Raw genomic sequence first — 24,513 nt, 5'->3', positions numbered from 1 at the left:
CTATAATATTAGCTGTATTCCATAAATAGATAAGGATCCAGGATTCCTTGTGGCACTCTCAATGGCACTCTCTATTGCTGTTTAATCTATGTCTACTTCAGCCTACTGGAGAGAATGAGTAGTTCTCTAATATCACATGGATATGTACACATGAGTATACCTGTGGAATCCTTACTGTGCATTAAGGTAGCAAACACTCTGCGAAACTTAGTTACCATTTATATAATCTTGAATATTCCATTTATATTTCCTGACAAAGTATTAGGCTCATTTATCTGTGACAAAGAGGTGCTGATAGCCCTCAGTTCATAATAGGCAGCTCAGGTCATTGTGTGACAGGGAAGTTGGCATTATATTGACCCATGCTATATGCGTGTGCTTGCAGTTTGCCTAGAGATGATTCAAAAGATGGCAGAGGTTTTACAAATCATTTGGCTGTCTGGGTCATGGGTTCCAAGAAAGGCTGCTTACTCTGCATCCTATCCTTTAATCCAAAATCTTGATTTAAAAGTACCTCACACCAGGTGTGGTGGCTCACACCTATAATCCCAGCACTTTAGGAGGCTGAGGCGGGTGGATCACCTGGGGTCAGGAGTTTGAAACCAGCCTGGCCAATCAGGTGAAACCCTGTCTCTACTAAAAATACAAAAATTAGCCAGGCATGATGGCGGGCACCGGTAGTCCCAGCTACTCTGGAGGTTGAGACAGGAGAATGGCTTGAACCCGGGAGGCGGAGGTGAGCTGAGATCCCACCATTGCACTTCAGCCTGGGAAACAGAGCGAGACTCTGTCTAAATAAATAAATAAAAGTATCTCAACTCAAAGTCCCTAGTCTTTCAGTTTATGTACTGTTATGTACTTATGTTTATGCATTTATTTTCCAGCTTGTGCACTAGTGTGCATACAACTCACGAAATTCCCAAAGTCAAGATATGCTCTCTCCAAGACTGCTGAGCTCCTTCAAGGTTGAGATGTTAGGGAAACAGTTTCCAGTTTAATATTCTGGAAGATAATTAGAAAAAAGTCTATTGCTGTCATCCCTTGGGGTCCCAGTATGGTCACTCACATGGCCAGACCCTGAGTTTTTTGGGGGATAACAGTTTAACCCCTTTCTTTTTCTGTTGAGGTATTAGGGGATAAAGAAAAGTTGCTAGCTTCCTTTATTAAACTCTATTAACATTAAATATTGTCCGTGGAATGGATAAAAGTAAATACCCGGCCAGGCGTGGTGGCTCATTTCTGTAATCCTAGCACTTTGGGAGGCCGAGGCGGGTGAACCACTTGAGGTCAGGAGTTCAAGACCAGCCTGGCCAATATGGTGAAACCCCATCTCTACTAAAAATGCAAAAATTATCGGAGAATGGTGGCACAGGCCTGTAATCCCAGCTACTCGGGAGGCTGAGGCAGGAGAATCACTTGAACCCAGGAGGTGGAGGTTTTGCAGTGAGCCAAGATTCCGCCACTGCACGTCAGCCTGGGCAAAAGAGTGAGATTCTGTCTCGAAAAAAAAAAGTAAATATCCTTAGGTTGATATCGCCATTGCAAGTCCCAGTAAAAAAATCTGACAAATAGTAGATGAATCCACATGTTCCAGGTGTAGGAAAGTAAAGATGCCAATATTGTGACTACTTAACTCAGTTGGTAGATTTTCATCGAGAAGTCTTGATATCCCATCTAATTTATGATTTATGAGATAATCATAAATAACTGGAGGATTCAAAAGAGATAGAATGGAACTCTAATGGCGATCCCTATCATCTTATTTTTTAACTTCTTTGGGAGATATAGTATTGCTACTCCTTGATAATATTGGTGGAGAGAGGGAGAACAAGGGGTCTCACTCACTATGCCTAATCCTAAGGCTTGACTCATAATTATACATTCCATGCAGTGTGGTGGATGCAATCGCCATTTTTGTCGATGTGCCTCCTCTGGAATTCATAAATCTAACACAGCTGTTAGAAGGTCCCTAGAATCTGACTGTATTCTTTAATTATGTCCCAGTCATGCTGGTATTCCCAACATTTATTGTCACAGCTTGGGATATAAGTCCCAGTCTGATCTAATTTCTTCCCATCAGATAGCTCATGCCTTATCTTTCCTAGAGCGCTTTACCAAATCTCTCACCCAGTTCTTACTTCCTGAAAGACCTGCTGGTTCAGGCATACAGGGATACCCACTCACAAAGCAAAACAAACACCTACTTATTAGAACTTATGAAACAAAGGCTAGAATCAAATATAAACACCCTGATCCTTGCCCCAGAGTCTTGTTGAGCATATATTCAGGCTTTAAAGAGATGAAAAGAATCCTTTCTGTAGCAGGCACCCTCCCTCTGGTTTATACATATACTGAGAATGAATTACAGGGGCATCTATCTGTGGTGTTTTATCTGAGACTCACCCAAGCAAAACATTATTCTCTCATAAGAATACATTGTATCGGTTTCTTTCCACCAAGGGGTTGCTGTGCAGTTTTCCACAAGGGCTCCTACCAGGTTTTGTAAAAGTGAAATTTAGAAGAAAAGTCGTTACATCTGCAATTAGACTAAATTTTGCCTTGTCTTCCTTCAAGGAACGTACCAACTGCAGTCATTATACACATAGATTAAATAAGCATGTGATTTATAGATGCAATTTGATTTTTCTCCATTTCTTTAAACTATTGGAATATCTTTTTATTTAAACCTAATGAAATAGTTGTTTCTACCACCTTCAGAATTTGGGGGTCTAGGTCCAACATTATAAGAATCTTTGAATTCTTTCGAGGATTTCAATCACAGCCTGGCAATATTACCTCTAGTAGACAATTCTTTCAACATGCTTCATGGTTATGATTCCTTCTCTCCTACCCAGTCGCACCCTGCCATAGTCTGCTCTTGTAGTGCCATAGTTTTTGTGTTAGCCCATTTTTGTTGCTGTAAAGGAATACCTGAGGCTGGAAAATTTATAAGGAAAAGAGGGCTATTTGGCTCATGATTCTACACACTGTACAATCATAGCTCCATCATTTGCTTCTAGTGAGGGTCTCAGGAGGCTGCTGGTCATGATGGAAGGCAAGAGGAACCACTGTGTCACACAGCGATTGACGGAGCAAGAGAGAGAGGAGGAAATTCCAGGCTCATTTAAATAACCAGCTTTTGAACTCAGAGTGAGAACTCACTCATTGCCACTAGGATGGCACCAAGACACTCATGAGCGACCTGCCTCCATGACCCTAACACCTCCCACCAGGCCCCACCTCCAACACTGGGGACCACATTTCAACATGAGATTTGAACAGGACAAAACCTCCAAACCCGTATCAGCTTTCAGTGGATTATTTTATCTTTGTCAAATCATTTTTTGTTTTCATCTACGTACTACTGTATTTGTTGGTAATGTATCTGTCTTGCTTTTAGATTCTGTTTTCTTAGGCTATGTCTCATTGAGAATAGGACATGGTGAGAGGCTTTGAGGATCTGTCTATACCACTTATTTCCGTTGTCTTTAAACCTTTGGTGGTGTGAGGAGGGGCTTCTTTTATCGTCAGATTTTTTTTTCCCTGAATAGTGGTGAAGAGAACATTGATTTGTAACTTAAGTCCTGGAAAGCCCCTCCCAATCTCAGTATTAACAATGTTGGCATGCATCACCTATTATTTTGTAAACATTACTGAACTTACTAAATCTGTGTGCTTGCTCTCTTTAGTGATGCGCTCTTCATAAATTTTTGCAAAAAGGTAGAGTACAAGTTGCTAAATAAAACCTGAAATCTCTCTAGTGTATGAATTATATTTCTATGTATGCTTGAGTGTAATCTGCATTTCCTGTTTCTACTTATAGGGTACAAACTTCTGAAGACAAAGTCTATGCATTTTCTCTCATAGTTTTGTACCAAGCATATCATGAGTGGGCAAAGAATGTTGTTGTTTATCATAATAAAAGGATTCATAATCTTTGAAACGTATCTTTTTATTTTTGTAACATAGAAAGTGCAGAAGATAGATGTTTGTATGTTGCAAGGTTTTGTTTGTCTGTTTGTTTGTTTGACAGAGTTTCACTCTTGTTGTCCAGGCTGGAGTGCAATGGTGCGATCTCGGCTCACTGCAACCTCTGCCTCCTAGGTTCAAGTGATTCTCCTGCCTCAGCCTCCCGAGTAGCTAGATTACAAGCGCATGGCAATATGCTCAGCTAATTTTTTGTATTTTTAGTAGAGACAGGGTTTCACCATGTTGGCCAGGCTGGTCTCGAACTCCTGACCTCAGGTGATCCACCCACCTTGGCCTCCCAAAGTGCTGGGATTACAGTTGCGAGCCACCACGCCTGGCCTGTATGTTGCAAGGTTTTGAAAGGAAAAATGGAAAACTGTATTTTATTTTCACTAACTTAGATTACAAGAAGGAGGTATTAGGGTTGATGTAGCAGCCTTTTGATGGAGATTTGTTAGTTCAAAGGGCATCTGAGTGTCTAAAGTTCCAACCATTCATGATCACTGAATGGGCTAATGCACTTAAAAAATCAGTCTGCATGGCTGGGTATGGTGGCTCAAGCCTGTAATCCCAACACTTTGGCAGACGAGGGTGGGTGGATCACCTGAGGTCAGGAGTTCGAAACCAGCCTGACCAACATGGCGAAACCCCATCTCTACTAAAAAAAACAAAATTAGCTGGGCGTGGTGGTGCATGCCTGTAATCTCAGCTACTAGGGAGGCTGAGGCAGGAGAATCTCTTGAACCTGGGAAGCGGAGGTTGCAGTGAGCCGAGATCACACCATTGCACTCCAGCCTGGGCAACAAGAGCAAAACTTCATCTCAAAAAAAAAAATATATCAGTCTGCCATCATCAATAAACAAATAAAATTGCGTTAGATTTTCTTAAATATTTAACTACCAGATTATGACAAAACTGTACATATTTTAAATTGATCCTGAATCTCTATAAAAATGGCGTTTGTGAAATTCCACAAATGTTAGATACTATAAGTTTAATGAGCTGTGGACTAAGAAATCGTTCTATTTTGAAATATTTAAGCCTTCCCTCTTAGTCCTGAACTAGCTAAGGAGCTGCACTTCCAAAATGCATTTAAAAAAAGAAAATTTAATCAGGGGCATATAAGCAATATTATAATTGATAATAGTATCTACCCAACTAATCAGCGTAATTTGAATTTAATGAAGGATTACTCTCATGCATTGATTACCCTTATAGGTCAATGAAATATAGTTTAGTTCAATTGGATTTCTTTTTTTTTTTTAAGATAGATTCTCACTCTGTCACCCAGGCTGGATTGCAGTGGCAGGATGACAGGTCACTACATCCTTGACCTCTTGGGCTCAAGTGATCCTCTCACCTCAGCCTCTCTAGTGGCTGGGACTACAAGTGTGCACTACCACACCCGGCTAATTTTTGTAGTTTTTGTAGAAATGGGGTTTGCCATGTTGTCCAGGCTGGTCCTGAGCTCCTGGGCTCAGGCAATCCTCTTCTCTCAGCCCTCCAAAGTGCTAGGATTACAGACAGGCGTGAGTGCCCGGCCAGGCGTGAGCACCCAGCCAGCTTTGACTTTTGTTGGAAATAATTTTTAAGCCTTTGTCAGAAATGGCACAAAGAACTGATGTAGGAATTTACAGCCTTTTGAGAGTTACCTCCTTTATAGTCAAAAGGATACAGAAATAAAAGTTAGATTACAAAACTGATCAATATCATGTTCTTAAACATTATTTGTATCATAACTTTTAAAAAATCATATTTCTTAGTTTTTTTAAAAAATAGAATTTTTAAACATTTAGCAATATTTAAAAAACTTTTGCATTATCAATCTCTGTTCTTTGTCGATTTTTAGGAAAATATATATTGCATTATTTTTCATTGTGCTATTTGGCATTTCTCAAAGAGTGACTATGTTGTGCATGAAAATTATCTGAACTGTGAAAAATGTGGACTCACAGGTCATATTCTCATATCGAATGCTAATTTTGATCCCTGGGGTTTGGATCCAAGCATGTAGATTTTTAACAAACATTGTAGATGATTTTTCACCCTAAGGTCTGGGAACCACTGGTATAAGCGATTTTTAGCTCTTCAGACAGACATAAGATTTTGAATGCTAATTAAAATGGTAGCTAATTTGTGAATAATTTCTAATTGAACCCCAGGCAATCTAAAGAGATGAAAAATTCATGTGAAAAACACAAATAACAGTGCAAAATAAATTTTTAATTGACCTTTTAGAATCACTAATAATATAATTGCTTTGTAGGAAACCTTTTAAAGCTGAAATTTAAAAAATATTGTTTTTAAAAATTACCAAGATAGCTACTATAAAATATGATTACATGCCATGGGCTGAACTATATCTCCCCAAAATTTGTATGTTGAAACCCTAACCCTCAATGTGATGGTTATTTGCAGGTGGGGCCTTTGGGAGGTGATTAGGTTTAGGTGAAGTCGTGAAGATTGAGCCCTCAGATGGAATTAGTGCCCTTATAAGAAATCTGAGAGCTTATGCTGTCTCTGTTCTGTCTTTCTCTCCCTCTCTGCCGTATGAGGACACAATGACAAAGCCACAATCTGAGAGCCAAGAAGGGGGCCTTCACCACAACCTAGCCATGGCAGCCTCCTGATCTTGGACTTGCAGCCTCCAGAACTGTGAGAAAATTAATTTCTGTTGTTTAAGTCACCCAGTTTATGGTACTTTCTCAAACTAAGACACCATAGAAGTGTAAGTTTTAAAAATATCAATACATTTAGTTTTATTAATCCCTGTCCCTGCACATATAACAGAATGTTCTGTTATAAAGTTAAAAACAAATTAGAATCTTCCTAATTCAGTATGTTCTAAAAAATACTATTTGACAATAATCAATAAAATAAATTTGCAAAACTTGTCTACGATGTGTCCCATGTCAAATCAAATAGAGATAGCCTTTCTTAGATAGGTTGTTGGAAAATGGTTGTATCAACTGAATTTTTCATGTTTTACTTCAGATTTTCAATTTTAAGATTTGTTTATAGATTTCTTTGATTAAAATAAAGGTTATTATGAATAGGTTATTAATAAAGGTTATAAAGTTCTGTGCCTATGATGTGTTATAAATGGTGTGTTCAGCTTTACTAGTTAATGCTGCTGGGGTATTTGATGTCACTTCAGTGACCTTTTTTGTTAGTTTATTGTTATTTAAAATTAAGCAAAATCTTTCTTGCATGAAATCTTGATTAATTACTGCCACATAGAATTTTCATTCACCTAATCTTTTTTTTTTTTTTTTTTTTTTGAGACAGAGTCTGGCTTTGTTGCCCAGGCTGAAGTGCTGTGGTGCCATCTCGGCTCACTACAACACTGCAACGTCTGCCTCCTGGGTTTAAGAGATTCTCCTGCCTCAGGCTCTGGAGTAGCTGGGACTATAGGTGGGCACCACCACGCCCAGCTAATTTTTGTATTTTCAGTAGAGACGGGGCTTTACCATGTTGGCCAGGCTGGTCTCGAACTCCTGATCTCAAATGATCTGCCTGCCTCGGCCTCCCAAAGTGCTGGGATTACAGGCTGTTCTCATTCGCCTAATCTTTATTGTCTACTATATTCAAAGTGTTGAGTGTGACACCAAGTCATTTAAAATTTAGTCTGGATTCTCAAGAGTTTGTAATATAATGAAGAAAAAATCCCAACGACTTTCTTTTACTCAGATCTCCATAATGTCATTTGCCATCAATAGTTTGGATATCACTGAAGTCCAAGGGCCTGTGGCTACCCAATATTCCAAATACAATATAATTTGGTTCAAATAAGATATTAAGAACTTTGGTCAAGAACTTTGGTCAAACACAGGAGATCTGGAATCTAACGGCATGTCTTTGGCAATTCACAACCTCTCCCTCTACACGTTTCTCCATGTAGAAAGCAAAGGCCTTGGAAAGGATTGATGAAAACCAACCCTAAAACTCCACGATGCCTTTTTCTGTACTCCGAATCTAAAAGGATGAGCTATGAAGTAAAACTTTGCACTTGGTCCAAGTCATTGAAATATTTGCAAACGATGCTATAGCTCCAAAAGAGCAAGATAGCAGAAACCGTCCAGAGAAAGTAACCCACTGCTAAAGCTCTGCAAACTTGAGCCGTCAACCAACTTCACCGCTCACAAACGTTTGGCCGCTAGGCACTGTGACTTTCTGCCCAGATAAAAGACTTTTTTTCTTTTGTCTCCTTTTTTTCTTCCTCCCTGCTTTGCCGCGTGAGATTACCACTCCTCGGGTCAGCTCGCGAACGCCAGGGAGGCGAGTGTGAAACACACGCGCCAACACCCCTCCTCCTCCTCCTGCGCTCCTCCTTCCTCCAGAAAAATGTGTTTCTAGGCAACGGCGGGCGGCGGCGTCACTTCCTGCCATTTAAACTCAGGTCCCCACCCCTCGCAGCCCCTTCTCCTCGTTTTCACCCCTCCCCCCTCGGTCGTGGGCCTCATTCACGCTTCCCCGGGCTTGGGGAGGGGGCGGAGGCCCGGCGTGACAAGCGGCCCAGACTCCGGTGGGCGCCGCACACCTGTTGTTTGCAGCAGCCAGCGACCCGCACTACCGCTCTCGGCGGGCGGGGAAGCGGCCGCAGCGGAGCCGACCCGGCAGGTGGCCGCGGGTGGGGCCGGCGAGCGAAAGTGCGCGGGGGCCCGACCACCGCGGGGCGGGACGCGATGGCGGCGGCAGAGCCCGCGAGCTCGGGCCAGCAGGCGCCGGCAGGGCAGGGGCAGGGCCAGCGGCCGCCGCCGCAGCCTCCGCAGGCGCAAGCCCCGCAGCCGCCGCCTCCGCCGCAGCTCGGGGGCGCCGGGGGCGGCAGCAGCAGGCACGAGAAGAGCCTGGGGCTGCTCACTACCAAGTTCGTGTCGCTGCTGCAGGAGGCCAAGGACGGCGTTCTGGATCTCAAAGCGGTGAGCTCCGGAGGCGGGGACGGGGGCGGACTTCGGAACCCGTGGCCCCCGGGGAAGCCCAGCCCCTCGCCGCGTGGGTATAGCGGCGTGGTGTAGACGCGCCTTGCGGGGACCCGGGACCGGGCAATCCGAGGACCATGTGGCCTGCTCCCGGGTCCTGGACGCCGGGATGGGGGAGGGACGAGGGACCAGGATGGCCCCGAGCGGACGCGTAACCAATGGGGCCCGGCGCCACGCCGGGCTCTCGACAAAGAGCCCAGGACCTCGAGCGCGCCCGCGTGGCTTCTGTCTCCGGGCGCAGGGACCTGAGGGTAACCGAGTGTCTGTTGCTTTGCGTCCACCTGTGGCAGAGGCTCACGGGGTAACGGGCGCTTTGCCCGGAGACACCGTGGATATCGATTTTGCTGTTAAGAATGGATGGTTTTAATAGGCGATTCCAGTTGGAACCGTGTTCCTGTAGTTTAAATAAAAAGGAGGAAAAACAAAACCCAGTCTGCCATCTCTACCAGATGAAAGAAAAAAAAAGAGTACTTCTTTCCACGCCCCTCCCCGATAAAATAGTATGAAGTCTTCCTTGTGCACTTCTTTCATCACCCTGTTAGGAGGGGTATTTGATTTGTGACTTCATTTGGCATGTGTCATGGGTTTCTAAAAGTGAGATCTGCTGTCACACGAAAAGGGGATATTTTACAACTTTCACCCAAAGAGGTGGAAGTGCTCAGTAAACTCTCTCCCTGCGTCGTCCTTTACTGCGTTCAGATTTTTCGAACAGGAGCAGGCATCAAAAGCTGTTCTGTCATACAGAATGACTTAACCGATCTAGGAAGGATTTGGAAGAATTCAGCAGCGCTCAGGATAATGAGAATGTGGTCACTCTGCACGCGAAGTTTAAGAACCAAAGTTTTAGAAACAAACAGAAAGTACTAACCGGTCAGTAATCACTGCAAATCCCCTTTGACTCCCTAAATGTGGCCTTACTTGGAGGATTGGCCCCAGCACACAGGGAAGTGCCTGGACCACCTTACCTGGCTTGAGAGTGTCACTGCATCCTCAAGGCTCTGCATAAAGCAGTGGCAGCTCCCTGAATGTTAGGACCAAGACTTGCAGGGGCCAACTCTTCTGCTAGAGGCCCTCCTCCCGTGTAGCCCAAGGGGAAGTAGATCTTTCAGTGCCCTCTCCTTTCCCTGGATGTAGTTGGTGTTCAATCAGTGATTGTTAAACTGAAGTATCTAAATTGTTCAACTTCATACAGCTGAGGCATGCTGCACGTATTTTGCATTTTGGTAAGTAATTTCTACTATTTTCTTTTTGGAATGTTATTCCTGGAATTTTTTCCCACCTCTGGAAATTCCTTGTTCTCTTTTTTTCCACCACAGCCCCTTCTTCCTTTCTCTCCCTGAAAGTGATTTATGGCATGTGTAGTATTTAAATTGTAGTGAATTAAAATGGATTCTGTTTAAAGAATTTCACAGGAAGTCATGAAGTTATCAGAAAAAGCCAGGAATGTTACAAAGCACGGGTGGCAAACTGCTGTTCAAAGTCTAGAAATTCAACTGTAGCCTGTGACTTTGGTGTAAGAAAATCAAGGAAGTTTGGGGTTTTCCAGATAAAACAACTCTGACGGCTGGACTTTGAGGGCTTCTCCCTCAGCTTGCCTCAGGATATGGTGGAACTTTGCCCTTTCTTGACTTGAAATTCTTTAGCTTCCTCCTGTTTATCTGTGGCTATATAATTGCCCTACAGAAGTCACAGAGGCAGTGAGTAGGATGTAAACTTCGATATTTCATAACAATAATTGCTTTATTCATTCTGGAACTCTCCTAAAAATTCAAAGGTTTCTACAATAACGCTGTCTCATTATATTAATGACTTTATACTCCTAGAAAAGAGTTTGAATGTCATTAGTTTTCATATATATGTATGAAAAACATATGTTTTATGTATTTTATGTATATTTTCATTTATTTATATACACTTATGTATGTAAAAATCTTACATTGAAATCTTTCCAATGATATTTCTTATTATACACCATAGTAAAAGATCAGTAAAGGCTTTTGGCTTTTTTTTTTTTTTTTTTGAGACTGAGTCTCGCTCTGTCACCCAGGCTGGAGTGCAGTGGCATGATCTCTGCTCACTGCAACCTCCGCCTCCCGGGTTCAAGTGATTCTCCTGCCTCAGCCTCCCAAGTAGCTGGGATTACAGGTGCCTGCCACCATGCCCGACTCATTTTTGTATGTTTAGTAGAGATGGGGTTTGACCATGTTGGCCAGGCTGGTCTCGAACTCCCAACCTCAAATGATCTGCTTGCCTCAGCCTCCCAGAGTGCTGGGATTACAGGTGTGAGCCACCATACCCAGCCCATTAAGACATGTTTGATAATACATATTAAAGATGGACTCACACTGACAATTATAAATTTCCTCTAATTTGAAATTATAAAGACACATTTTCTATTTTTCTTGTATTCTTACTTTGGTGGGGGCATATTTCAGCATAATTTTTTTGAAACTTTTAAGTTGTACACTTGACTTTTAAACGCAGTTAAAGAAACTATATATGTGTGGTTTTTTGGTTGGGCTTGTTTGTTTTTTGAGACAGGGTCTCCTTCTGTCGCCCAGACTGGAGTGCAGTGGTACAATCTCAGCTCATTGTAACCTCCACTTCCCCGGGCTCAAGTGATTCTTCTGCGTCAGCCTACCAAGTAGCTGGCACTACAGGCGTACACCATTATGCCTGGCTTATTTTTATATTTTTAGTAGAGACAGGGTTTTGCCATGTTGCCCAGGCTGGTCTCGAACTCCTGAGCTCAAAGCTATCTGCCTACCTCGGTCTCCCAAAGTGCTGGGATTACAGGCGTGAGCCACCTCATCCGGCCTTGAAGAAACAGTTTTTGAATATCCCAAATAATAAAAAAGTATATCAAGCTTCAAGTAAAATATCCAAATATTTTGGATATCATAAAGTATCCTAGACCACATAGATGCTATTTCTTTTCTATCTTATGCTGCTGGAGAATAAGAATGTAAGGTTGTATCTTAGTGACACATTTCTTCTTTTTTTTTTTGTTTTTTTTTTTTTTGAGATGGAGTCTCACTCTGTCACCCAGGCTGGAGTGCAGTGGCGCAGTCTCTACTCACTGCAAGCTCTGCCTCCCGGATTCACGCCATTCTGCTGCCTCAGCCTCCTGCGTAGCTGGGACTACAGGCGCCTGCCACCACGCCCGGCTAGTTTTTTTTTGTATTTTTAGTAGAGGTGGGGTTTCACCATGTTAGGATGGTCTCGATCTCCTGACCTCATGATCCTCCCACCTCAGCCTCCCAAAGTGCTGGGATTACAGGCGCGAGCCACCGCCCCCGGCCATTTCTTCTTAATAATATAACTAATTGAAAACATGGCTCGGCTGGGCGTGGTGGCTCACGCCTGTAATACTAGCACTTTGAGAGGCTAAGGCGGGCGGATCACCTGAGGTCAGGAGTTCGAGACCAGCCTGCCCAACATGGCGAAACCCCGTCTCTACTAAAAATACAAAAAAATTAGCCAGGCATGGTGCAGGCGCCTGTAGTCCCAGCTACTTGGGAGGCTGAGGCAGGAGAATCGCTTGAACTCAAGAGGTGGAGGTTGCAGTGAGCCAAGATCGCGCCACTGCACACCATCCTGGGCGACAAGAGCAAAACTGTGTCTCAAAAAAAAAAAACATGGCTCAACACAGAAAATCAATTTTAATAAAGCTGTTGTAGTATAACTTAACAATTAGGAGGCAATAGAAAGACATTGAAAGTGATATGAGGAAAGTTTATTCATTGTCTCTGCAGCTTCACCTACACCATATAGTCTCATTTACAATAGTGGAAGTGGGATAGTTATTATTTCTTTATTACAGTGAGATAAGAAATTATGGTTATTTCAAGCTATGTAGTTTGCCAGTTTATGCTGTTAATAGCTAATATACATCAAGAGCTTACCATATGCAAAACATTTTACATGTTTTTAGCTAATGTTATCCTCTTAACAACAGTGAACATTTCGGCAAAACAGCCCCATTTCACAGCATAAGAAACTGCTAGTTAAGTAGGCCAAGATAGGTTAGATAACTTGCCTGATGTTGTACAGTAGAAAGTGAGAGCTAAGATTTGAAACTAGACCATTTATTGTTATTCTCTATGTTATACCATCTTTCCATAGTCTTCAAAAATAAATGTATTTAGGTAGGTTTCCATTTGTGTAAGGGCGTGGAAAAATGCATGATTATTCTTACTCCTCTGCCCATGGTGGAAAAGAGAGAGGTACGGTGCTCCTGAAAATGAAGGTATTGGTGACAAATTCTATATTATTGCACAAATTAAACTAGGATTCCACTTGTTCACAGTTAAGAATTTGAACAACTGTTAAGATAGTCATGACTATGTATCTGTATGTTGTTTTGAAAATTCCTATTAAATGTAAGTTATAACTAAATTTATACATTTTATTTGCCATTTTGGTGTCACCTTGAGCTTTTTTAAGCATGATGAAGATTGCATATCTCTTTTATTATAATTCTTTAACTTATAAATTACCTGAATTATACCTGAGTTAATGTGATAAAGTATGGTGCGTCTTATCTGACAGGTCTCTGATGCATACCCGTTTATGATAGCCTGATTTAGATACATCCTGGGATAAATAAATAATTTAAGACCCTAGTTTGGCAGGGCCCGGTGGTTCACGCCTGTAATCCCAGCACTTTGGGAGGCCGAGGCGGGTAGATCACGAGGTCAGGAGATCGAGACCATCCTGGCTAACACGGTGAAACCCCGTTTCTACTAAAAATACAAAAAAATTAGCCGGGTGTGATGACTGGCGCCTGTAGTCCCAGCTACTCAGGAGGCTGAGACAGGAGAATGGCATGAACCTGGGAGGCGGAGCTTGCAGTGAGCCAAGATCACGCCACTGCACTCCAGCCTGGGTGACAGAGCGAGACTCCGTCTCAAAAAACAGCAACAACAACAACAACAATAGACCCTAGTTTGTAATACCAGGCAAACATTTTAAGGTAGAATTAGCCTAAGGAGAGATATGTGAATAGGACAGCGAGAACTTTAATGCATGCTTACAAATTCTCAGGACCCTTCCACTCCTGGGTGTATACCCAAAGAATTGAAAGCAGGGCCTCAAGAAGGTATGCATACCCCTGTGTTCATAACAGCAGCATTCATAATAGCCAAAATGTGGATGTAATACTAATGTCCATCAATAGATGAGTAGCTTAACAAAATGTGGTATATATACAACGGAATATTCTTCAGCCTTAGAAAGAAGAAAATGCTGACATATGCTGCAACATGATGAACTTTGAGGACATAATGCTAGGTGAAATAAGCCAGTCACAAAAAGATACACACTGTATGATTCCACTTATGTGAGGTACCTAGAGTAGTCAAATTCGTGGGCACAGAAAGTAGAAGGGTGGTTACCAGGGGATGAGGGAAGACAGAATGGAATTTGTTGCTTAATGGATGTTATAGGCTGAAATGTGTCCCCCAAAATTCATATGTTGAAGGCCTTACCTCCATACATCAGAATGTGATTGTAATCCCAGCACTTTGGGAGGCCGAGGCAGGCGGATCACGAGGTCAGGAGATCGAGACCACTGTGAAACCTCGTCTCTACTAAAAATCCAAAAAAAAAAGAATGTGATTGTATTTGGGGATAGGGCCTTTGAAAGATAATTAAGCTAAAATTAAGCTGTGGCCTGATCTAATCTGACTGGGGTACTTATGAGAAAGGGGAAATTTGGATATACAAAGAGACACCTCAGATGCTCCCACCCAGAGGAAAGACCATGTGAGGACACAGCAGGAAGGTGATCATCTGTAAGCCAAGGAGCGAGGCCTCTGAAGAAACCAAATGGGCCAATGAATGCCTTGATCTTGGACTTCTAGCTTCCAGAATGGTGAGAAAATAAATTTCTGTTGTTTAAGCCACCCAGCCTTTGGCACTTTGTTTTGGCAGCCCTAGCAAACTAATACAATGTGTATAGTTTCAGGTTTGCAGGATGAAGCGTTCTGATGATTGGTTGTACAATGTTGAGAATGTACTTAATACTACTGAACTGTATATTTAAAATGATTAAGATGATAAATTTGATGTTTTATGTATTTTTCCACAAACTATCAATAATGAGATACCACTGCATGTTGAGTAGAATGGTGAAAATCCAAAAGACTGACAACAGTAAAAGCTAGCAAGGATGTGGAGCAACAGGAACTCTCATTCATTGATGATGAAGATGCAAAATGGTATAGCCACTTGGGAATACAACTTGGCAGTTTCTTAGAAAACTAAACATACTGTTACCATACAATCCACAATCCAGTAATTGTGTTCCATGGTATTATCCAAAAGAGTTGAAAACTCATGACTACACAGAAACCTACACGTGGATATTCATAGCAGCTTAATTCATAATTGCTGAAACTTGGGAAACAACCAAGATACTCTTCAGCAGGTAAAAGTATAAATGTTGTACATCCAGACGATGTAATATTATTCATGAAAAGATATAGAAGAACTTTAAATGCATACTACTAAGTGAAAGGAGCCAATCTGAAAAGACTGTGAACTGTATGATTCCAACTATGTGATATTCGGAAAAAGGCAAAACTAAGGAGACAGTAAAATATCACTGGTTGCCAGAGGATAGAGGGAAGGGGGGGATGAATAGATGGAGCACAGACTATGTTTAGGGTAGTGAAGCTATTCTGTATGGTACCATAATGATGTATACATGTCATTATGCATTTGTCAAAACTCATAGTGTAAAACAGCAAGAGTTAACCCTAGTGTAAACTACGGATTTTGGATGATAATCACATGTAGGTTCATCAGCTTAACAAACGTACCACTTTGGTGCAGGACGTTGATAATGGGGGAGGTTGTGCACGAGCAGGGGCCGTGGCATATAGGAGCTTTCTCTACATTTTGGTCAATTTTGATGGAATTTAAAACTGCTTAAAAATACAAAGCCTTTGTTACCTGTGGAAATAGAACTAAAATAAAATATGAAGCCTATTAAAATACATAGATAAAGATACATCTATTCCAGGGTCTAATCATTAAACATCTATCAAATGCAAGGCGTTTGGCTAAATGGAAGAAATAATTCTCAGGAGACAAAAGCTATATAATAGTAAAAAATATGATACTATTACTAAATGACTGGCACTATGCCAGGTACTTTCCTTGTGTTCATTTAATCCTCATAGCAGAAGTATAAAGGAGATATTACATCTCCATTTTCTGATTAGGAAATCGAGGCATAAAGAAGTTAAATGGTGTACATGATATCCACAGTAAGTGAAATACAAACTCCAGTAGTCTAATGCCAAAATTGATGCCATGAACCAACATGCTAAGCAAATGGTATACCAACCTCTGAAGTTTTTTTTTTTTCTTTTTTTTTTTTATGAAATGGAGTCTTGCTCTGTCACCCAGGCTGGAGTGCAGTGGTGTCATCTCAGCTCTCTGCAACTTCCGCCTCCTGGGTTCAAGCAATTCTCCCACCTCAGCCTCTTGAGTAGCCGGGATTACAGGTGCATGCCACCACACCTGGCTAATTTTTGTATTTTTTTTTTTAGTACAGATGGGGTTTCACCATATTGGCCAGGCCGGTCTCAAACTCCCAACCTCAAATGATCCACCCACCTTAGCCTCCCAAAGTGCTGGGATTACAAGTGTGAGCCACTGCTCCCAGCCCTGAAGTTTTGGCATGATTTGAAAAAACAACTTTAATAGAGAAAAGAAGAAAGGGAGTCAGCCATCTCATTTTTCTAGTTCTGGACAAGATAAATTGACTTAAAACTTTAAGACACCAGTTCTGAGTTTTTGGTCCTTATCCTGCCACTTCCCATCAGTGAACATGGCCACGAAATGTTTGGATGAGATACCTATCAGTGTGCTTACATATATATTTGACTGGGTATGTATATTGTATTATGCCATTTCTTTAGTATGATAAATATTGGTATTTTTAAAAATATTTCTTTATTGTTTTCTATTTGTATTTTTTAAATTGATAGATAAAATTGTATATATCATATACTGTATGATGTGTTGAAGTATATATACATTGGAGAATAACTAAATCTAGCTAATTAACATATGCATTACCTCACATAGTTATGATTTTTGTGGTGAGAACACTTAACATCCAACATTTTTCTTTTTTTTTTTTTTTTTTTTACTTTTTGGGAAGAGTGATTAAAAAACTTTATTACAGATAATGAATGCATCCAACGTCCCCAAATACATCTGTGGCAAGAACAGACACACACAGGAGACACAGACGATAGTCACTACATCATAGCCTTGTTCTTTCCAAAGGATAAAACATCGTTCAAGAATGGGGTGAGGTGGTTAGAGGGAGCAGGTACTATCCTTTTAAATGGAAAAAAAAAGCAACAGGTCGGCATCTTAAGAACACATACAGTGGACCCAGAAATCAAGCTAAGTCTAAGCCTTAGGTAACATCATGCCACTTATAGCATCTCAGAGAAACTAGGACAGTATTCCATTAGAGGAGCAATCTTGTGGCAGTGTGAAAATGTTGAGTAGTGGTCTTGCTGCAGCAGCTAATGGACCAAGTGGTCTCAACTTGACAGCCTCTTTAAAACTCAGTATTTGCCTAATCAAAGATCATTTGACTAAACTGCTTCCTAAACTGCTTCCCCACTTCTGCTTAGCTACTTTGGAAGCACAAAAGTCACCCCTTTCCATCCTTTGACCTTCCCTGGTTGGTATGTCTAGTTACGAGATAGACGGGCACCACTTAACAAATCACTCCCTTTTGACTACAGGTTGTTTCTCTTCCGTATTTGACGAGGCTAACATCTCGCATTTTTCTTAGCACAGTACAGGCTGATGCAAAAGTAATTGTGGTTTTTGCAATTTAATCACAAAAACCACAATTACTTTTGCACTAACCTAATACAATATGTTATGAGCTACGCTCACCATGTTTTACAATAGATTGCTTGAACTTCTTTCTAAATGAAATTTTATATCCTTTGACCAATACCTCCCCAACCACTCCTCCCTGCCCCACCCCAGGCCCAGGTAACCATCATGCTACTCTTTAATTCTATGAAATCAACATTGTTACATTCCACATTTAAGGGAGATCATGTGGTGTTTCTCTTTCTGTGCCTGATTTATTTTGTTTAACATAATGTCCTCTAGGTTTGTCTATGTTGTTGCAAATGACAGAATTTTCAGATTTTTTTTAAAAGGGCTTAATAGTATTCCATTGTGTATACAGGCATACCTTGGAGATATAGTGGGTTCAGTTCCAAACCACCACAATAAGACGAATATTGCAATAAAATGAGTCCCACAGATTTTTTGTTTCCCAGTGCATAGAAACGTTACATTTACACTATACTTTATTAAGTATGCAGTAGCATGTCTTAAAAAGAAGTGTACGTACCTTAATTAGAAAATCCTTTATTGTTTAAAAATGTTAACGATCATCTGAGCCTGCATTAAGTCATAATCATTTTGATGGCAGAGATCTTGCCTCAATGTTGATGGCTGCTCACCAGTCGGGGTATGGTTGCTGAAGGTTGGGGTGGCTGTGGCAATTTTTTAAAAGAAGACAAAAATGAAGTTTGCAACATCAGTTGACTATTCCTTTTACAAAAGATTTCTCTGTAGCATGTGATGCCGTTTGATAGCATTTTACCCACAATAGAACTTCTTTCAAAATTGGAGTCAGCCCTCTCAAGCTTTCTTGTGCTTTATCAACTAAACTTGTGAAATATTTAAAATCCTCTGTTGTCATTTCAACATTGTTCACAGCATCTTCACTAGGAGTAAATTCCATCTCAAGAAACCACTTCCTTTGCCCATCCATAACAGGCAAGTATTCATCTATTAAAGTTTTATCATAAGATTGCAGCAATTCAGTCACATCTTCAGGCTTCACTTCTAATTCTAGTTCTCTTGCCTTTTTTTTTTTCTTAACTGCATCTTTAGTTTCCTCCTCCACTGAAGTCCAGAACACCTCAAAGTCATTCATGAGGGTTGGAATCAACTTCTCCCAAACTTCTATTAATGCGGATATTTTTGCTTCCTCCCATGAATTATGAATGTTCATAATGGTATCTCTAATGGTGAATCCTTTCCAGAAAGCTTTACTTTGTCCAGATACAGCGGAGGAATCAATATCTATGGCAGCTATAGGTTTACAAAATGTGTTTCAAAAGAAGGCCTGAAAGTCAGAATTACTCCTTCATTCATGGGCTGCAGAATGGAGGTTGTATTAGCAGGCATGAAAACAACATTAATCTCTTTGTTCATCTACGGCAGACCTCTTGGGTGACCAGGCGCATTGTCAAAAAGCGGTAATGTTTTGAAAGGAATCTTTTTTTCTGAGTATATCTTAACAGCAGGCTGAAAATATTCAGTAAACCATGCACTGTCATCCAGGATTTGTTGTTCCATTTGTAGGGCACAGGCAAAGGAGATTTAATATCAATCTTAAGGGCCCTAGGATTTTTGGAATGCTAAATGAACATTGGCTTCAACTTAAAGTCACCAACTGCATTCAACCCTAACAAGAAACTCAGCCTGTCCTTTGGAGCTTTGAAGCCATGCATTGACTTCTCTCTAGCTATGAAAGTCCTATATGCCATCGTCTTCCAACAGAAGGCTGTTTTGTCTACATTGAAAATCTGTGGTTTAGTCCAGCCACTCATCAATAATCTTAGCTAGATCTTCTAGGTAACTTACTACAGCTTTTACATCAGTGCTTGTGGTTTCACTACATCAGCCCTTGTGGTTTGCACGTTTATGTTATGGAAATGTCTTCCTTAAACTTCATGAACCAACCTCTGCTAGCTTCCAACTTCTCTTCTTCAGCTTTCTTATCTCTCTCAGCCTTCTTAGAATTGAAGAGAGTTAGAGCCTTCCTCTGGATTAGGCTTGGCTTACAGGAATGTAGTGGCTGGTTTTATCTCTATTCAGACCACTCAAACTTTCTCCATATCAGCGATATGCCTTTTTCACGTTCTTATCATTCATGTGTTCACCTGGAGTAGCACTTTTAAGTTCACTCAAGAACTATTCCTTTGCATCTACAACTTGGATAAGTGTTTACTTCAGTAGGTCTCACTTTCGGCTTGTCTTGGCTTCTGACATGGCTTCTTCACTAAACTTAATCATATCTAGGTTTTGATTTAAAATGGAAGACATATGACTCTTCCTTTTACTTGGACACCTAGAGGCCATTATAGGGTTATTAATTGGCCTAATTTCAATATTGTTTTGTCTGAGGGAATAGGGAGGCCCATGGAGACAGAGAGAGAGACAGAATGGCTGGTCAGTGGAGCAGTCAGAAGATATACAACATTTGTTGATTAGTTCATAGTCTTATGCGGGTGCAGTTTCTGGTACCCCAAAACAGTTACAATAGTAACATCAACAATCACTAATCACAGATCACAATAACAGATATAATAATAGTGAAAAAGTTTGAAATATTGTAAGAATTACCAGAATGTGATACCAAGACATGAAGTGAGCACATGCTGTTGGAAAAATGGTGCCAATAAACTTGCTTGATGCAGGGTTGCCACAAAACTCCAACTGGTGCAAAACACAGTATCTGTTAGCACAAAAAAGAGAAGTGCAATAAAAAGAGGTATATCTGTATGTACCACATTTTCTTTCTCCATTCATCCACTGATGGATATTTTAAGTTGATTCCATGTCTTGGCTAGTCTGAATAATGCTGCAGTGAACACAGGAGTGCAGCTATCTCCTTGAAATACTGATTCCATTTTCCTTGGATATATATTCAGCAGTGGGATTGCTGGGGCATATGGCAGTTCTAATTTTAGTTTTTTTAAGAACCTCAATACTGTTTTTATAATGGCTCTGCTTATTTCCATTTTCGTCTCAAGTATGCAAGGGCTCCATTTTCTCCACATCCTTGTCAATACTTGTTATCTTTTGTCTTTGATAATAGCCATTCTAACAGGTATGAGGTGATATCTCATTGTGGTTTTAATTTTCATTTCCCTGATTATTAGTGATATTAAGCATTTTTTCATATACATATTGGCTTACTGTATGTCTTCTTTTGAGAAATGTGTAAAAAAAGTTCATAAATTCATAAAACAAGTTCTTTTTGACCTACAAAAAGACAGGCACACAATAATAGTGGCAGACTTCAACACCCCACTAGCAGTGTTAGATCACTGAAGAAGAAAAACTGAGGAGGAGGGGCTCCTCCCTAACTCATTCTATGAAGCCAACATCATCCTGATACCAAAATCTGGCAGAGACACAATGAAAAAAGAAAATTTCAGGCCAATATCCCTGATGAACATAGATGCAAAGATTTTTAACAAAATACTAGCAAACCAAATCCAAAAGAACACCAAAAAGCTAATACACCATGATCAAGTAGGCTCTACTCCTAGGGTGCTAGGTGGGTTCAACATATGCAAATCAGTAAATGTGATTCATCACATAAACAGAATTAAAAGCAAAAACTATATGATCATCTCAATAGACACAGAGAAAAGCTTTCCAGAAAATGCAACATCCCTTTATGGCAAAAACCAACAGATTAGATGTCAAAGGAACATGCCTCAAAATAATAAGAACCATCTATGACAGACTCACAGCTAACATCATACTGAATGGGCAAAAGCTGGAACCATTCCCCTTGAGAGCCAGAATAAGACAAGGATGCCCACTGTCACCCCTCCTTTTTAACATAGTAGTAGAAGTCCTAGCCAGATAAATCAGGCAAGGGAAAGAAATACAGGGCATCCAAATAGGAAAAGAAGTCAAAGTATTTCTCTTTGCTGATGATATGATTCTATACCTAGAAAGCCCTAAAGATTCTGCCAAAAGGCTCCTAACACTGATAAATGACTTCAGCAGGGTTTCAGGATTCAATAATCAATGCAAAAAAATTAGTAGCATTTCTGTACACCAGTAACATTGAAGCTGAGACTCAAGAACACAATCCCGTTTACAATCGCCACAAAAAATTCAATTACCTAGGAATATAGCTAATCAATAATGTGAAAGATCTCTCCAAGGAGAACTGCAAAACACTGCTGAGAGACATCAGAGATGACACAAGTGAATGGAAAAGCATTCCCTGCTCATGGACTGGAACAATCAGTATCTTTAAAATAGGTATGCTACCTAAGGCAATTTACAAATTCAGCGCTATTCTTATCAAACTACCAATGTCACAGAATTACCAATAACTACTCTGAGATTTATATGGAACCAAAAAAAGAGCCCAAATAGCAATCCTAAGCAAAAAGAACAAAGCTGGAAGCATCACATTACCTGACTTCAAACTACACTATAAGGCTACAGCAATCAAAACAGCATGGTACTGGTACAAAAACAGACACATAGACCAATGGAACAGAATAGAGAACCCAGAAATAAATCTGTACGCATACAACCATCTGATTTTCAACAAAGCCAACCAAAGAAAGCAACTGGGAAAGGATTCTCTATTTAATAAATAGTGCTGGGATAACTGGTTAGCCATATGCCAAAGAATGAAATTGGACCCCTACCTTTCACCATATAAAAAAATTAAAATGAATAAAAGACTTAAATGTAAGATGTCAAACTACAAAAATTCTGGAAGAAAACCTAGGAAATCCCATTCTCAACATTGGTTTTGGCAAAGAATTTTTAGCTAAGTCCCCAAAAGCAATAGCAACACAAAGAAAAATTGACAATTGGGACCTAATTAAACTAAAGAGCTTCTGCACAGCAAAAGAAACCATCAGCCTACAGAGTAAACAGGCAACCTACAGAACAGGAGAAAATATTTGCAAACTATGCATCTGACAAGGTGAGATCTATAAGGAATTTATAAAGAACCATATAAAGAATCTATAAGGAACTTAAATAAATCAGCAAAAAACAATAACCCCACAAAAAAATGGGCAAAGGCGGGAGGCGGAGGTTGCGGTGAGCCAAGACTGCACCACTGCACCCCAGCCTGGGCAACAGGGCGAGACCATGTCTCAGAAAAAAAAAAAAAAAAAAAAAAGCAGCAAAAGATATGAACAGACACTTCTCAAAAGAAGATACACGAGTGGCCAACAAGCATGAAAAAATGCTTATGATCACTAATCATCAGAAACATGCAAATCAAAACCATAGTGAGATACTGTCTCACACTAGTCAGAATGGCTGTTATTATAAAGTCAGATAATAACAGACACTGGCAAGGCTGTGGAGAAAACATACGCTGTTGGTGGGAGTGTAAATTAGTTCAGCCACTGTGGAAAGCAGTTTGGAGATTTCTCAAAGAACTAAGAATTGAACTACCATTTGACCAAGCAATTCCATTACTGGGTATATACCCAAAAGAAAACCAATCGTTCTACCAAAAAGACACATGCACTCACATGTTCATTGCAGCTCTTTTCACAGTAGCAGAGACATGGAACCAACCTAGGTGGAGGAATGGATAAAGAAAATGTGGTGTGTATATGGCATAGAATACTACATAGCCATAAAAAGAACGAAACTGCCCTTTTGTAGCAACATGGATGCAGCTAGAGGCCATAATCCTAAGTAAATTAATGCAGGAACAGAAAACCAAATATGGCATGTTCTCATTTATAAATGGGAGCTAAACATTGAGTACAGATGGACATAAAGATGGGGCCAATAGACACTGTATACCACTAGAGAGGAGAGGCAGGAAGGAGAGTGTGGATTGAAAAGCCACCAGTTGGTTATCGTGCTCACTGCATGGTTGACAGGATCTGTACCCCAAACCTCAGCATCATGTAGTATACCAATGTAACAAACCTGCACATGTATCCCCTCTGTCTAAAATAAGGATTGAAATTCAAAACAAACACAGAAAACAACTGTTTTGTTGATCCATTTTTCTAGCCTCTATTTCATTTGTTCCTGCCCTGATCATTATTATTTTCTTTTTTCTATTAACTTTGGGCTTAGTTTGTTCTTGTCTTTCTAATTCCTTAAAGTACGTTAGGTTATTTGAGATCTTTTTTGATGTAGACATTTGTTGCTAAGAAATTCCCTCTTAGTTTTCTCTAACAGTCCAAGCATTAAAGAAAAAAAAAAATCCTGTTAGACCTGCTTTTGCTGTATTCCATAGGTTTTGTTATGTTGTTTCCATTTTCATTTGTTAAGGTACGTTAGGTTATTTGAGATCTTTTTTGATGTAGGCATTTGTTGCTTTAAAATTCACTCTTAGAATCCTCCCTAACTAATTTTATGAGGCCGGCATCATCCTGATACCAAAACCTGGCAGAGACACAACAAAAAAAGAAAATTTCAGGCCCATATAACTGATGAACATCGATGCAAAAATCCTCAATAAAATACTGCAAACCAAATCCAGCAGCACATCAAAAAACTTATCCACCACGATCAAGTTGGTTTCATGCCTGGGATGCAAGGCTGGTTCAACATACGCAGATCAATAAATCCATCACATAAACAGAATCAATGACAAAAACCCATGATTATCTCAATAGATGCAAAAAGGTCTTTGACAAAATTCAACAGCCCTTCATGCTAAAAACTCTCAATAAACTAGGTATCAATGGAGCGTATC

At 40.4% G+C, this 24,513-nt stretch overlaps 1 protein-coding gene across 3 annotated transcripts in view; it reads left to right on the top strand.

The window, feature by feature from the left end:
• Window positions 1-8,394: 8,394 nt before the first annotated feature.
• E2F5 (E2F transcription factor 5) overlaps window positions 8,395-24,513 on the top strand; it is a 45,888-nt gene continuing 29,769 nt past the window's right edge. For 2 of the 3 annotated variants that reach the window (XM_012496128.2, XM_003269506.4), the window contains exon 1: window positions 8,395-8,888. In XM_012496128.2, the coding sequence (XP_012351582.2) occupies window positions 8,655-8,888 (234 nt within the window). In that variant the 5' untranslated portion in view covers window positions 8,395-8,654. The remainder of the gene's footprint in view (window positions 8,889-24,513) is intronic. The other variant, XM_030795199.1, reaches the window with a different exon arrangement.

Source organism: Nomascus leucogenys, chromosome 16 (assembly GCF_006542625.1).
Source record: "Nomascus leucogenys isolate Asia chromosome 16, Asia_NLE_v1, whole genome shotgun sequence".
NCBI classification, from domain to species: Eukaryota; Metazoa; Chordata; class Mammalia; order Primates; family Hylobatidae; genus Nomascus; species Nomascus leucogenys.
Note: the sequence above shows the minus strand (reverse complement) of the source record. Positions and strands in the feature narration are given on the sequence as shown.